The 17271-nt window shown below is 35.7% G+C and overlaps 1 protein-coding gene across 1 annotated transcript; it reads left to right on the top strand.

The window, feature by feature from the left end:
* The first annotated feature begins 4796 nt into the window (after nucleotides 1-4796).
* On the top strand, nucleotides 4797-16935 carry ZDBF2 (zinc finger DBF-type containing 2). Its single transcript, XM_088842117.1, is given in 4 exon segments — nucleotides 4797-4856; nucleotides 5950-6077; nucleotides 9858-12005; nucleotides 12123-16935. Coding segments are annotated over 4 exon segments (7149 nt in total).
* Nucleotides 16936-17271: the final 336 nt, after the last annotated feature.

Raw genomic sequence — 17271 nt, 5'->3', positions numbered from 1 at the left:
CCTGCTTGGTGTCAGTACCCCTCTTTTCTTTGATACTCCTCAATCCTAAAGGGAGCAGGGGTGGGATAAGAAAGGGAATAAAGTTTTGGATAGAGAGGTTAATTATAAAAGTCATCTGAGGAACTCTGTTTTAGGGGGACTTGGTTTTGGAAACTCCTTGAGGGTAAATCAGATTGTTTATGAAAATATGAAAAAAAATAAGACTCGGAACTCAAGATGACTTGTCCACAAAAAGACCTCAATGAAGCAAAAAAGCCCATCTTGACCTTAAATCAAACATGCATTAATTTGTATGTTTTAAGTTGGATAAAATATTAAGGTTATATGTGTATGCATTTTACAAATCATCTTATTGACTAATTTTTAAAAGTTAACTCACCAACTGCTGGGTCTTTTCTTGTTAGGCAAGTGGACTTTTATCTTACACTGATAAAATGAAATATGTAGTCTTTAAATATTCTGTTTTGGAATTATATATATATCATATAGAGGTATTCATCATATATGGTTAAGAGAGAGGAAACTATAAAATAGAATGGGTAATATCATTCCATTTTTGTAAAAACATGTTTAGAACAAGAATATATGGCAAATGTGAATGGTGGGTAGTGGGATTATGGCTGATTCCTATGCTCTTTATTTCTTAATTTTTATAATTGTGCTATAATTTTGTTTTACTTTCATAATAAAGTAAGTCAATAAATTTCGTAATAAAATTAATAAAAGTCATTTCTTAAAAAAGTTAATGTGTGTTTTCCTAATTTATAAGCATAAATGGGACTAAGTCTTATCTCTAAGGGATACTGACTCTTTGAACTTAAATGTTTTGGGTATTAACTAATTCTTCAGTATTCTAGGAAATGGTGCTGAATAGTTTAAAGCTATATTCCTAATCATGTGAAAAACATCTTTGAGTAGGGAAGAACTGTTCTAGAATTTTCTTAAAGCACTCTCTGAATACACTGCTTTTCAAAAAATTTATACGCTGACTAAAGATATGGTCTAAATCAGGGGTCCCCAAACTTTTTGGCACCCGGGACAGGTTTCGTGGAAGACAGTTTTTCCACAGACAAAGAAGGGGGTGAGGGAGATGGTTTGGGGATGATTCAAGCACACTGCATTTATTGTGCACTGATTTCTTTCTTTTTTTATTGCATCAACTCCACCTCAAATCATCAGGCATTAGATCCCAGAGTTTGGGGATCCCTGGTCTAAATCTTTGGTCTGCTTTTAAATCCTATTATGTCAAACTTCAGTCTACTTTTCTTGCTCTAATGCCACTTAAATTCTTAAGTGACAATGTAGCTCCCCTGAACTTGTCAACTTACCATCTCCAAAGGCACCTCGTGCTTTCTTGCTTTTGTACTTTTACCTCTGTGATACTTGGAATATCTTTTCCTGACAAATTGTGTCAGCAAATTCTTTGTGGTTCCCAATGTCCAGTTATAAAACCATATCCACTGTGACATCCTGGTTCCTACAGCTAAAGCTGAATTTTGCAACTAAACCCATTTGCACGTATTATTTGTACCTATACATTTCTCAAATACCACCTCATATTTTTATGTTTATTTCCCAGTTCCATTTAAACTTATTGAGAGCAAGAAAGCTTGTCTTATATTTCTTTCTATCCCTTCATGCTCCTAGCATGGACCTTTGCCCAGGGTAGGAGCTAAATGCTTATTTCTTGATCAGACAGTGGTGTCAGGTGTTGAGTCCAAGTGTTGGAATTTTTTGCTAACCAGTGAATCTGGATAAGGGGCCGGGGGGAGTCAACACTTAGCTCATGACAATGTGGAGGAATAAAAATCGATAATTTGGCTGAATTGTCAATTGATATAGATAGCTGATAGTGAATTGACAGTATATTTTTAAAACTAAAACTAACACAAGAGCTAAGTGTTGGCGTGGTTAGTACAAGACCCAAACTTAAAATTCACATAAATATTTCTTCGAGAAATTTCTCATGAAGTTCATTTTGGGTTTGATGGCCTCTTTGTTCTTAACCCTACCAGAGGCACAGGTGTGCCTTGCGTTCTCACAGCTACAGTTCCCAGAACCCAGAGATCTGAAGTATTTGACGGTGGGTTCAGTGAACCATCAGAGTTGCTCTGTTCCAGAACATCTTAAGAGGTCATGTGGGATTCAGTGAGTCATAGTATGTAAAGTGCTTTGTGTTCAAAAGTTAATTCTTTTTCTTCGGTTATTGGAAACATAATTGTGTCACTTTTCAAATTTAAATTGTGACTTGAGGGTGTTTATTTGGTTAACGGTAGACACTTAGAGGGCTTATCTTTTTTTTTTTGTTAAACGGTTTTATTTTGATTTATAGATGTTTGCCAGGACTAAATATAGCTGATGAAATATCTGATCTTTTCTGCTCAAGGTAAATGATTTGTTACTTTATAAAAAAACCAGGTACCAATAGAATTCAGAGTTTGTATAAAAAGAGCCATTTGGTCATTTAATGTTATCCCAGGCCCCAAGGAAATGATACCTTTAAGGATTTTGTTACTACATGAAAAATGACATGTTATTGGTTCAACCTGTATCAGAATCATTTGGAACGTTTTAAATTTGTGTAATATGCATGTGCCTGCTTCCTACCAGGGGATTTTGGTTCCATGTTTTTGGGGTCCTAGCATGTGAATTTTTAAAAATGCCAGTGGGTGCTTTTGGTTTATTGTAGGTCTGTTTCATTGTGGCATATACATGGCACTAGAGATGATGGAAATGGCAGGTAATAATGCCTTGGGAGTTACCATAAGGTTAAAGATTAAAAAAAATTAAATTTTGCGCGCATGTGTATGAGATGGTAGACTCATACTTTCATTTTGCCTTTTGTTCAATGAATGTTTTGATTATATTTTAAATAAAGCACTAAAAAGTTTATTTAACTATTTTCAGAGTTTAGGTTTAAACTAGAGTCATCTCAGCCTGAAAATTGCATATCTGTGAATGCAACTTAAAATTTCTTTCATTTTGTTGCTTCAGGTTAATAAGTAAATTAAAGGAAAAAAGATCAAATTTTAAGTAAATAATTTCTTTAATATTCTTTATTTCAGAGGCTGATTTAATCGATTTATTTTCCTTATAAGTGAGAAGTCAGACACTATCAAAGTTTCTCATAATAAAAAGTAATGGGTAAGTGAATGTTATGATAGAATTTTGATTTAATGAAGCTTTGTTATTCTCATTGGTTTTGAGGTTGTGATTTCAATGTTTGAACACTGATTTTAGTGAATAAACTTTTTCTGTTGCAGACAATCTTATCAGAAATACTCAATATTACAGGATCATTCTCTTCATATTTTTTGACAGTTAAGAGTGTTTAAAATAATTAGAATTAAAATCTTAATGAAATTATTTGTTAAAAATCCTATTTTCACTTTCACAAAACTGCAAAAAGCTACATTGTATTGGATTTATTACTTAAATTTGTCACATTTTGTATAAGTGAGTATGTAAGGTAATTTTAAAAATTCTAAATTCTAGACTCTATTCTCAGATTTACTAAATTAGAATTTTGGAGGATGATTTTTATATTCAGCCTGGCTTGGAAATCACTATATTATGAAGTGTTGAAGGATTATAGTTTTGGGCTTGAGGGTTGAAACTTGGAAACTGTTCTTTATTTGTTTAATAAATAAACTGTTCCTGTTTAACAAATAAATTATTCCTTTGTCTCTTATTGTTTCTCATTAAGAGAAATTTTTGCTGGATTTCCACTAGTTGGAAAAAAATCTTCATGTTTGGTTTATGTAATTGTCAGAAGAGAAATATCTTTTGCTTCAGAGGCTATATTGGTTGCTGTTTTGTGTTTTAGCAACTTCGTTGGATAAATTACTTTAAAATCTTCCTCTTTGTGGATTAAGCAGAAAATAAATGTGGTATCTTTACTCTCATGATAGAGAATAAGATGTTATATATGACACTGAGTGTTCACATGATCTGGGATTTTGTGTAGAAACATGATGGAAAAATTAATGAGCTTCATTAGAGTATAGTAAGTATACTATAGTAACAATTTAGGAATAGTAATTTGTCTTTATTAATTGAGTACTGTGCTCAATACTGGACCACTTGCCGATAATTCTTAACAACTTACCAGGAGATCAGTAAAAATGTAGTCATCTAGGCTTCAAATATTGGCAACACACTATTCTTTTAGAAGCTGCATAGGTCTCAGTGAAAGACAAATACTGTATGATATCATATATATCCACATGTATGAGGAATCTAAAAAATGAACTAGTGAATATAGCAGAAAAGAAACAGACTAGCAGATACAGAGAAGAGACTAGTGGTTACCAGGGTGGAAAGGGAAGAAAAGAGCGGCAAGATAAATCCAGAGAATGAAGAGGTAGAAGAATTATGTTAAAATAGATACATAATATAAAAAAGCTACGTGGATATGTAGTACAACACACAGAATATAGCCAATATTTTATAATAACTATGAATGGAATATAGCCTTTAAAAATTGTGAATTGTGCTATGTTGTTACACCTGAAACTTATATTGTGCATCAAATATTCCTCAATTTAAAAGAAAGAAGATAGAAAGGTCTCAGTTAATTGCAGGCTCACTGATTGGTTCAGTAGCATATGGTAGCCTTTTCTATTCTCATAATTATTAGAAATACTAGTGAGTAGGACTCAAGAATGAATTTCTGTTCTATGGTGTTATCACAGCTATCTTCCTCATGGTAGTAAGGAATTATTGTGTTTTTGTCATTTTTCTTTTCTTCCAGTTTGAGTATTCAAGGACAATAGCCATCTGACTGGTTTTTCAACATGCAGAACAGATCAGGATATTGCAGTTTTTGTTGTGTATTCTACAATAACCTGGAACAGGTGAGAAGATCCTATTACTATGGTTATACCACAAGGGACCTACTCATAACTTCTTTTACACAGTCAAATTCATTTAACAGACCATATTGAGAATTTACTAATGAGGAGATGTGGCTTGTAGGGATGGGGCTATGAACAAAATCAGTTTCTTTTATTCATGAAACTTACAGTTTGATGCACCAAGACAGAAAATAAGTAGTCACATAAATTTAGTACACAGTGTGTCAGATTGTGATAAATGATATGAGGAAAATAAAATAGGGAAGAAGGTGCGATTTTAGGTAGAGTGGCCAGGTGAGGTTACAGAAGTGACATTTGAGCTGAGATTTGAATGAAATGTGGGGATCAGGCTTATATCTTGGGGGGCAGAATTTCTAGGTTAGAGGGACAGGAATAGCAGAAGGGTGAGATTACATCCTGATCATAATTTGAAAGTCTCTTATGTTGATAATGCATTAATACACCTAACCTACTGAACATCACAGCTTACCTAGCCTACCCTAAAATTACTTGGAATACTTACATCAGCCTACAGTTGGGCAAAATCATTTAATGCAAAGCCTATTTTATAATGATTGGGTAACATGTAATTTATTGAATGCTGTACTAAAAGTGAAAAGCAGAATGGTTGTGTGGGTCATTTACCCTTCCGTTAGAGAGACTGGTCTCCCTTTGCCTTTGAATCCCCTCCCCTGAGCACAGGTACACACCACTTGCTTGTTTTTCTTCTCTTCGTACCCTTCCTGCCCTTCCTGTGTATCTTTCTTACAGCCATGGTTGTGCAGGAGTCCTTTTACTCATTTCCAGTTAGTTTTCAGTGAGAATTGTTTCACATGTAGATGTGTTTTTGATATGTTCATGGGGAGAAGTGAGCTCCATGTCTTCTAATATTCTGCATTGATTTGCGCTCCCCTTAAATGGTTTTCAGATGCGTATTTTAGAATTGCTTTATACAAAGGGTATATCAATTTGTACTTTTACCAGGAGTATGATGAATCTATATTGTGATGCTCTCACTACTAATGAGTATTACCCATCAGTATGTTTACCCATTAGAATATTTAGAAATATTCATTTTCTTTTTACTTCCTAGCATCTATCCAGTGACCATCACAGATCCTTGATTACACAGAAAAGACAATGGATGGGTGCTGCTGGTTTGATGGAACGTTTCTTGCAGGATGTAGTGCAGCACCGCCCATGTCATTATCAAGAAAGCAGGTAGAGTAATTTAGTGAAATAATATTAGTATATTCATGTGTGCTAAGTTGCCTCACTTGTGTCCCACTCTGTGTGACCCTGTGAACTGTGGCCCCACCAGCCTCCTCTGTCCGTGGGATTCTCCAGGCAAGAATACTGGAGAGGGTTGCCATGCCCTTCTCTAGGGAATATTAGTACCTAGTTACATATTACAGTAGATGTTTGTGTTAACATCCTAATATTTCCTAAAGTGAATCTTTGAATCAGGAAATATAAAGTGAACCTTTATCTAGTAACTTATCTTTGCAGTTGTTTAAAAATTTTTCCTAGGTTAAGTAAAAAAAAATCTCACTCTAAAAGATATGGACTACACTATGCTTTTTCTAAGGAAAAGTCAGGCCAGTAAATAATTATGTATCATCAAGGATGTCACAGGACTAAGTAGGGTAAAAAGGTGGGAACAAACATAACTTTAACAAGATTAGTAACCACAAGTTGGTAATAGTAGCCAAGTAAGGATAGTCAAGGTAAAAATTAATTCCACATTAATGAAACTATTTGCTAACTCTATGCTACTCTGTAAAATAGAATTGATTATTTTTATAATTTGTCAGTATCTTGATAGCTTACTCTTTTATTAATATATTTTGATTGTTTTAATAAAAAGAAATGTTTTGGTAACATTTTAAAAAGTTAATGTCCTATGTTGAAGAAGAACTTTGGTAGAAAATCAGATTATGTACTCTGATGAGTTTGCTGCTACAGCTGTATAAGATAAAGCAACACATATCATTAGCACACCTGTACAGTATTAGTTGACTTTAGTCCTAGCAGCAGAATAAAGGATAAACTTCTTTCAGACTTTGCAAGTCACCTACCTAAAACTTAGCAAATGATGAAAAAGTTATGATGGGGAAAAGTTAGGAAAAAATATTTGTTTTCTTAGCTGCTGGAAAGATGAAATTAACCTACCTTGAGGTCAGTATAAATTACCAGTTTATAGTGTGTATAAACAATGCTTCAACAAACATATTTGTACATGCAATTCTATCTGTGGAGTAGACTTCTGGACTGTGAAGTTTTGGGCTGAAGTTTATGGACATTAAAATATTTTTTATTTTTTAACTTTGCATTTTAGAATAATTTCAGACTTAAAAAATTTAATTGCAAAACTGGTACAAGGAATTCTTGTGTAACGTTCACCTAGCTTCCCCAAATGTTAAATCTAAAATTACCACAGTGGACTTCCCTAGTGATACAGTGGATAGGAATCTGCCTGCCAGTGCAAGGGTCACGGGTTTGATCCTTGGTCCTGGAAGATTCCGCATGCCATGGAGCAACTAATCCTGGGTGCCACAACTGCTGAGCCCGCCCTCTAGAGCCCATGAGCTGCAACTACTGAAGCCCGCGGGTCTAGAATCTGTGCTCTACCACAAGAGAAGCCAGCACAATGAGAAGCCCGTGCCCCTCAAGGAGGAGTAGCCCTGTTCCCCGAAACTAGAGAAAGGCTGCACACTAGCCAGGAAGACCCAGTGCAGCCAAAAATAAAGAATAAAAATAAAATAACCACAGTACAGTGATCAAATCCATGAAATCACCGTGATACCATACTATTTATAGAACTGATTCAGATTTTGTCAGTTGTGTTTACTAATGTCCTTTTTTTGGGACCAACATTCCATCCAGGACCACTCAGTGCATTGAATTGTCACATTTCTGTACTTTCCCGTAATCTTGAGTTTCTCCTTAGTCTGTCTCTGCTTTTAAGACCTTGACACTTTTTAGAAGAGTACTGGCCAGTTATTTTGTAGGATGTTTTCTAAATTTGGGTATGCTTGATGTCTTTTTATTTTGTTGATGATATCCTTTGTTGTGCAAAAGCTTTAAAGTTTAATTAGGTCCTGGTTGTTAATTTTTGCTTTTATTTCCATTGTTCTATGAGATAGATCCAAAAAAAATATTGCTGTGATTTATGTTAGTGTTTTGCCTATGTTTTCTTCTAGGAGTTTTATAGTATCTGGTCTTACATTTAGGGTTTTAATCCATTTTGAGTATATTTTTGTATATGGTGTTAAGAGAAAGTTTTAATTGCGTTCTTTTTCATGTAGCTAGCTATTCAGTTTTCCAAGCATCACTTATTAAAGAGACTGTCTTTTCTCCATTGTATAATCTTGCCTCTTTTGTCATAGATTTGGGCTTCCCTGGTAGCTCAGATGGTAAAGAATCTGCCTGCAGTGCAGGTTCGATCCCTGTGTTGGGAAGATCCTCTGGAGAAGGGAATGGCAACCCACTCTAGTATTCTTCCCTGGAGAATTCCATGGACAGAGGAACCTGGCAGACAACAGTCGATGGGGTCCCAAAGAGGCAGACACAACTGAGTGACTTCTACTTGTCATAGATTGAGCCTAAGTGTGTAGGTTTATTTCTGAACACTGTTCTGTTTCATTGATCTATTTTTGTGCTAGTACCATACTGTTTAGATCACTGTAGCCTGAAGTCAGGAAGCATGATTCCTCTACCTCTGTTCTTCTTTCTCAATATTGTTTTGGCTGTTGAGGGTCTTTTGTGTTTCCGTACAACGTTAAAAATTTTTTGTTCTAGTTCTGTGAAGAAAATCTTTGGTGTTTAGATAGGGATTGCAGTGACTCTGTAGATTGCATTGGGTAGTATGTTCATTTTAAGAGCATTGATTCTTCGAGGAACACAGTGTATCTTTCCATCTGTTTGTACCTCTGTCAATTTCTTTCATCAGTGTCTTACAGTTTTCTGAGCACAGATCTCTTGTTTTCTTAGGTAAGTGTATTCCTAGGTATTTCATTCTTTTTTGATGTGGTGGTAGATGGGATTGTTGCTTTAATTTATCTGATAGTTTGTTGTTAGTGTATGCAGTAGATTTCTGTATATTAATTTTGTATCCTGCAACTTTATCAATTCATTAATGAGTGCTAATTTTTTTTGGTGGTATCTTTAAGATTTTCTATGTATAGTATCATGTCATCTGCAAGCAATGACAGTTTTACTTCTTCCTTTCCATTTTGGATTCCTTTTGTTCCTTTTTCTTCTCTAGTTTCTGTGACTAAGACTTCTAAAACTGTTCAGTAAAAATGGTGAGAGTGGGCATCCTAGTCTTGTTCATCCTTGTCTTGTCTTAGAGGAAATGCTGTAGACTTTTCACTGTTGAGTATGATGTTACCTGTGGATTTGTCATATATAGCCTATTTTGTTGAGATATGTTCCCTTTATGCCCACTTGCTGGAGAGTTTTTTTGAAATCATAAATAGATGTTGAATTTTGTCAAAAGCTTTTTCTGCATCTATTGAGATGATCATATGGTTTTTATTCTTCAGTTTGTTAATGTGGTGTACCACAGTGATTGATTCTGCAGATATTGAAAAATCCTTACATCCTTGGGGTAAATCCCACTTGATCATGGTGTATGATCCATTTAATCAATTGTTGGATTTGATTTGCTAATATTTTGTTGAGCATTTTTGTGTCTATGTATCAATACATAAGTGATACTTACCTGTAATTTTTTTTTTTGTGTGTGATATCTTTGTTTGGTATAGTATCAGGGTGATGCTGGTTTCATAGGATCCTTTGGGATTTCCAACTTGTTTGATTTTATGATTCTACCTTCCTTTCTGTCTTTAGCCAAATGTTACAAAATTAATTTATTTTGAAACTCTTTGTTCTAGGAATCTGGCCCAGGGTAGAAAGAACATAGCATTTACTATGCATTGAAAAATCTTAAACAGGTGTTAAAATATTTTAACGGAATCTTTTCCTCTTATTTTTTAGATCAATGCAAAATGAGAGACTTCATATGACTACTGTGTCACCTTCAGAAGTGGTTCCTAATGATGATTTTAGTCCTGAAATAAAGACTGAGGATGCTGCTAGAGTCAGAGAAGAGATATCTACCGAAGCATCTGAACCCATTGAAAAGTTGTATTCTAGGCCTCGGGGATACATACATAGTGTTTCAAATCGACCATCAGTTATTCAAAAACTGGAGAAAGGAGAGCAGCATCCCTTGGAGTTCATTCATAAAATTGGAAGCAGTATGAAAGAGTTTAATCCAGTTGGTATTGGTCACAGTACAAATAATAGACAAAGTGTAATATGTTCATCAGTGATTTCTAATGCTGCTGTTAGTTGTTTACCTGAAAGTTCTCATGAAAGACCAGTTACAACTGACACTACTACTGGTTTATCACCTGGAGTCCATTTGGATTCAGTTAATGAATGTGACCCAAACAAAGCTGACAAATACCTTAAACAGCCAAACAAGGTCTCTAGAAACCCTATGCTACCATCTCATCCAGAAACTTCTTCAGTTCCATTTCAGAAACCTAAAGAGTTAAACAGAAAATCTTTATGTATAAATTCAGATAAGTTGAACTTACAGGAAGATGTTAATTCTCAGACTAAAGCTTTGTCAACTGGCTTTAAAGTCCATGAATTTTTGGGTACTGAAAACTCTTTAAAATTGCAATCTCTTTCTAAATTTGCAGTAAATCCAGTAGTCAACCTGAGTAAAACTGACAGGCCTTCTAATAAAGCAATCTTTGAAGATGACATTCCAGAGGACCATGAGAAATTTGTTCCTAATATGGATCATAACCAGGAAGGAAAGCATTTGGTTTTTAACAAGTCAGCCTTTTTGGAACAGAAGATTGTAGTGAGTTCTGAAATGAAGTTTGCTGGTGGCTGTCTTCAGTCAGCATCTGATCACTGTGAAGAGGCTGAGCCAGACCTTTGGAAAGGGGAGCAAACTGACCAAGAAGATAAGAAATGTGAATCAAGAGATTCTCAAGTAAGTTTTGATGGCAGTTCCTCTTTTTATTCTCTGATGGACCAATCCAAAGTGACTGTTGAAGAAATAAACCTGTCAAAGGAAGTACATACTGATTTGCAATATAAGAATAATACATCTTATATTTCTGAAATAAGCTCTGATTGTGATGACTCCCTTCAGTTGACTACCAGCAGAACTCAAGTGAAAGATGGAAGTGTTCAGAAGGCAATGCATATTAGGCTGGTTGATGAAAGCTATGAATCCAGTGATTCTGAGATGAATTTTGATTGTGATGCCCCACTTCAGTCAACTGATGACTGCCCCCAACAGCCTGAGAAAGAAGTAAACCTTCCTAAGGGGGCGCTTGTTGGCTTGGTTGATAGGAACTATGGATCTAGTAGCTCTGAAATGAGTGCTGATTCTGTTTTCTCTCTCCAGTCAATGCCTGGCCAATTCCCAGTGACTGTCGCAGAAACAAAGCTTCAGAAGAAGGTTCACATTAGCTTGGTTGATAAGAACTATGGATCGAGTTGTTCTGAAACAAGTTTTGATTGTGACGTTTCTCTTCAGTCAGTCTTCGACCATCCTCACATGGCTGTCAGTGAAAGAAACCTGAAGGATAGGCTTGTCCCTCTAAAAGACAGGAATTATAAACCCAATAGTGCTAAAGCATATCTTGATTGTGATATCTCTCTTGAGACCGTGTCTGATGGACCTCAGAAGGATGTTGAAAATATCAGTCTTCGGAAAGAAAAGTATGGCCTTGTGGATATGAACTGTGAATTTCATGGTCCTGAGATAAAGTTTCATCTGATGAAAACAAATCCTCAGTTAGTGCCTGCCCAATCCCAAGTAGCAGTTAAAGAGGTAAACGCTCAGGAAGTAGCTATTGACCTGGAGAATAAGAGTATTAAGTCTAGCATTTCTGATCTCAGTTTTGATTCTCACCCTATAGGCGCTTGTGGTGAAGTAAATCTGAAAGCATTAAATGTTGACATGGAAGTTAAGAGCTATGGATGTTCCAGTTTTGAGTCCACTTTTGACTCAGATTCTTCTTTTATGTCAGTTTCTGAGAATCCTGAGCTGGATGCTGAAGAAATAAGTAAGAAGCATGTTAACCTGGAAGATGAGCGCTTTGAATCAATTAGTTCTGAAATAACTTTTTATTCTGATAGTCCTCTTCACTCAGTAGTTGACCAATCTCAAGTAACCGTTTATGAGGAGGATCCTATTGATCTGGAAAATAAGACTAGTGAATCTTGTGTTTCTGAAATAACTTTTGATTCTGATGTGCCTCTTCATTCAGGGACTTATCAACCTGAAGTAGTGGTTAAAGAAACATTCATTCAGAAAGAAGTGTGTACACACTTAGGAGAGAAAGATGATACACTTTTCACTTTTCATTCAGTGATTAAGCAGCCAAAAGAAGCTGTTAAATACCTAAATCCTCAAAAAGAAGAGTGCGTACACTTAAAAAATAGGGAAAATGAATCTAGTGATTCTGAAATTTTTGATTATGATATTTTTCGTTCAATGACTGGACATTCTGAAGATCCTATTAAAGAAAGAAACCTTCAGAAAGGGGAGAATACACACTTAGAAAATAAGGATAACGTACCTGTTGTTTCTGAAAGCAGTTTGAAATCTGGTAATACTTTTCATTTAGTGACTGGTCATCTTTCCATAGCTATTAAAGAAATGAATCGAAAAGAAGAAAATGTAAATTTAACAGATAAGAGTAATGAGTTAACAGTTTCTGAAACAAGCTTGGATACTGATATCCCTCTTCAGTCAGTGACTCACAAACCGGAGCTGGTTGTGAAAGAGCTAGGGCTTCAAAAAGAAAAGCATGCTAAGTTAGAAGGTCAAAGTGCTGAATACAGGGGCTCTGAAACAAGTTTAGATTCTGACTTTTCAATGACTGAACCTCAAATAACTGTTAAAGAAATAAGTGTTCAGAAAGAAGAACATGTTGTTCTAGAGAACAAGAGTGATAAAGATAGTAGTTCTGAAGTAATTTTGGACTCTGATGTCCCTCTTCAGTCAATGAATTATAAACCTCAAACAACTGTTTTGAAGGAGGACCATGTTGACCCAGAAGATGAAAGTACTGGACCCAGAGGCTTTGAAAAGAAATTGAATACTAATAACCTTCTTCATTTAGTCATTGACCAACCTCAGCTAGCCCTTTTGAAAGAAAAACATGTTTATTTGGAAGATACAAACAATGAATCTAGTGATGGTAAAATAGATTTTGATTCTGCTGACCCTCTTCACCCGTTGACCGAACAACTTCAGGAAGTGGTTGAAGAAACAAACGTGCAGAAAGAAGAGGATATGAGCCTGAAGAATAAGGTTGATGAACCTAATGATTCTAAATTAATACATAATTCTGATGTTTCTCGTCCATCTGTGTCCAGTCAACCTAAAGTGGCTGTTAAACGAATAAACCTCAAGAATGAGAATCATGTGTACTTGAAAGATAAGAACAGGCAAGATGCAATGAGTTTTGCAATGAGTTTGAATTCTGATCTCACGGATCAGTCAGTAGTTGATCATCCTCAGATAACTATTTTGGAGCAAAAGCATACTGAACTAGAAGGTAAGCACAATCAATCCTGTGGTTCTGAAATCAATTTTAATTCTGATGACCCCCTTCAATCAGTGGCCAGCCAGCTTATACAAACTGTTAAAGAAATAAGCCCTTGGAGGGATGAGGTTGACATGGAAGATAAGAGAGATGAACCTAAGCATTTTGAAATTGTATCTGACTCTGATGTCTGTTTTCAGTCAGTGGCTGGCCAAACTGAAGTTGTTAAGGAGGTAAAACTTCTGAAGGAGCCTGTTGACTTGGAAGATAAGGTTGTCAAACCTAGTGATTCAAAAATAAATTTTGTTGCTGATGAACCGCTTCAATCTGTGGCTGATGAAGTTCAGGAAGCTGTTACAGAAATGAACCTTCTGAGGGAGGGACCTGTTTGTCTGAGTGCCAAGAGCTGTGAACAGAGTGATTCTGAAATCATTTTTGTTTCAACTCCACTTCTCCAATCATTGGTTGAACCACACCGTGATTTGGAAGAGCGGCAAGCCGATTTGGAAGATAAAAGCAATGATCCTTGTGATCCTAAGATAAATTTTGTGTCCGAATATCCTCTTCAGTCAGTGACTGGCCAGCTTCAAAGAAAAGCTGTTAAAGAAATAGGTCTTTGGGAGGGAGACCATATTTACCTGGAAGATAAGAGATACAAACTAGGTGATTTTGAAGTAAGTTATGATTCTGATGTTGACTTTGTAGCTGGTCATTCTGCTATGGCAGTCAAAGAAATAAACTTGCAAGAGGAGGATCAGAATGACCTAGAAAATAAGAACTGTGAACTTCGTGTTTCTGAAATAAAATGTGATTCTGGTATTCATCTTCAGTTAGGAGTTGACCAACCTCAAGTGGTTTGCAAAGAAATAAATCTTCAGATGGAAAAGTATCTTGGCATGGAAGAAGAGGTTAGCGAACCTAGGGATTCTGAGATAATGTGTGATTCTGATGTTCCTCTTCAAATAGTGATAAACGAACTTGAAGAGTCAGACAGAGAAACAGATAAGATGCTGTTTGTGGACCTGACAGCAAGTGATAACGACTGTGAAATGGTTTCAGATTCTGATGTCCCTTTTCAGCCAGTGATTGATTCACCTCAAAGGACTGTCAAAGAAATCAACTATATAAATGCCGAAAGTTTTGACCTAGATGAGAACTGTGACTCGTGTGATTCTGAACGAAGATATGTTTGTGAAGCCTCTTCTCAATCGGTGGCAAACCATTCCAAAAAGGTCTTCAAAGTAGTAAAGCAGAAGCAAGACTATATTATTCTGGAAGAGACAAGCTGTGAGCCTTATGTTTCTGAACTGAGTTTTCAAATTGATTCCTCTCATCAGTCCATGACCTACCAGTCGCAAGAATCTGAAAAAAAAAAGGCAAAATATAGTGACCCCAAAGATAAGAGCTGTCAATCTAGTGGTCCTAAAAGAAACTTTGAATGGGAGGAGACTTCTCAGCCAGTAACTCAGCAACAGCAGAAGGTTGACAAAGGAGTCAGCCTTTGGAAAGATGTAGAAAATATTGGCCTAAAAGATAAAAGCTGTGAATCTGGTGTTTCTGCAATGGATTGTAATGCATCTCCTGGATTGGTGATCCATCAAATGACTGATCAAGAAAATCTTTTGACGGTAAAACATACTGATCTAGAAAGTATGAGCTGTGAACCTTGTGGTTCTGGGGTGAATTTTCAACGTGATCCTTCTCTCCAGTCTGGCAAGGACTGGCCTCAAGAAGCTGTTAATAAGATCAACCTATTTAAGAAGATGTCTTTTGACCAGAGAGAAACAAACCATAATAATTCCCATTCAGACTCTGTTCCCATGGTTGATTCTATAAGGAACTTGGAAAAAGCAAAGGAGGTCATAGAAGATGATCTTCATGAACTACTTCCTGAAGACTTGCCTCCCGTCCCTCCTTCATTTGCGGGGAAAATGCGGTCTCAGATAATGAAAGAAGATGATGTGCAAATGAGTGGTCTTGGGAAGGAATTTAAGAAAGATCGTGTCTACTGTTACTTTGTTAGCGACTGTGAGATGAGAAAAATTAAAAAAAATATTTTGAATGAAGAAAAAAAGATGACGTGGACTGACCTCAATCAGGACACCACATCAATTCAAGTTCTCTCAGATTGTGATGATAATGTGGGTGGTATTTCAGATATTGATGACTTTTCAGTGGCTTTGGATAAACCCAATCATTATCCTTCAACAGAGAGGAATCATGAACAAACATGGCAAGTGGCCTCTCAAGGCCAGGCTATAAAAGTTAGCCATGGAACTCAAACCAATCTCACAAGTCAACCAGGGACAAAAAGAAGAATTAGTGGACAAGAGAAAGACTCTCCAGTAAGGAAGTGTTTACTTTTACAAAGCAACGGGAAAACAAGAGAGAAAGTAAAAAAAAACGAATTTCCTGAATCATGTATTAGTGTTTTGAAGCCTTTGCAAGCAAATACCTTAATTTATATTCTTTCTTCAAATATTAAGTTGAAGAAAGGTGAGTCCAACAGCTTCTCTAAAAGGAGGCACTGTAATAGAAATAATTGGGATATTAACATACAGTACAAATTTAACCAGAGTTCCTTTAATTGTTATGACCCATTGAATAAGAAAATTGTAATTGATCCTCCTCTGAACATAGAAGTACCAGGGTCTGACAGGAATAATTGTGTTGAAATGCATGTTAGCCACTTAAATTCTAATGCAGAAGATAATGATCCTTATGTACAAAGCTCTGCTTCAGTACCTTTTATGACAATGTCAGTAGGACATGAACTAAAGTCACGTCAGGAGGCCAGTGAATCTTCTGTGTTTCCAGAAAAATCCAAGATTTTTAGTTCTAATGAAATTTCGAAAGAAAGTAATTTCCAGTCAACTTTTTCAAGTTGTGATGTTGCCAAAACTTCACTGAAATCATTTAGAAAAAAGTTTTTGAAAAGTAAAAGCAAAAATCAGAGAAGAAAGGTATCAACTAATAATAAGCCAGATTTCCCCAAAAATGGTTGTAGATCAGTTATTCCCCAGCAAAATACCAGAATTGCTTCAGAAAAACGGTTGATTTGGATTCAGAGCAAACTGAGTGATATAATTAAAAAGTATATTCCAAAATACTCTGTTTTTTTGCGTCACAAATATCAGTCCAGGAGCACTTTTGTTAGGATGCATATTAAGAAAAAAACCCCTAATGTTAGTAGGTTAAAGAAGGCGAAGAAACCAGCTCATACGCTGTCAAACTCCTCAGTTCTGTTAGCAGGAACTGAAGAGCAGTCACGAGCTATAGCAAGCTCTTCTCCTAAGCAACATGTGCAGACATCTTCCAGCGTTGCACGAAGTAAGAAGAATGGTAAAAAACAACCTAGAAGACAACAGAGAAAGCCTTATAGACCTATTAGGACATATAATTTGAGAAGTTTGTTTTCTGGTGTACGGTATTCAGATAGAATGAAGACTCGATTCTCTAACAAATTATGAGGTAATGAAGTAAACTAGAGGTGTTTCTGTTGAGGGCTAGTTGAAGAGTCAGTGCTTCAGTTGAAAATATATTTGGTATCTAGTGTACTTCTTAGTGTACATAGCTTTCCTAACTTTGCTGAAAAAAATGAACCTTTAACTATTTTGCTATAGCCTTATTTTTCAGGACTTTAATGTTCATTGAAAGTTAGTGTTAGGGTCTTTTTTTTTTTTTTTAATTTTAAAAATGCCCTTTGTCCCTTTGTTGTGGAAGAGCTTCATCTTAATTTATATTACATAATTTAGCACAATATATATATCACTTCCTATCTTCAATCATGTCCCATTTATTTTTTATGATTGTGTCTCATGTCA

The sequence above is a fragment of the Moschus berezovskii genome, chromosome 2 (assembly GCF_049115385.1).
Source record: "Moschus berezovskii isolate FMDL1 chromosome 2, NW_MosBer_1.0, whole genome shotgun sequence".
Taxonomy (NCBI): Eukaryota; Metazoa; Chordata; class Mammalia; order Artiodactyla; family Moschidae; genus Moschus; species Moschus berezovskii.
The sequence above is the reverse complement of the archived record's forward strand: the minus strand, read 5'-3'. Positions and strand labels throughout refer to the sequence as shown.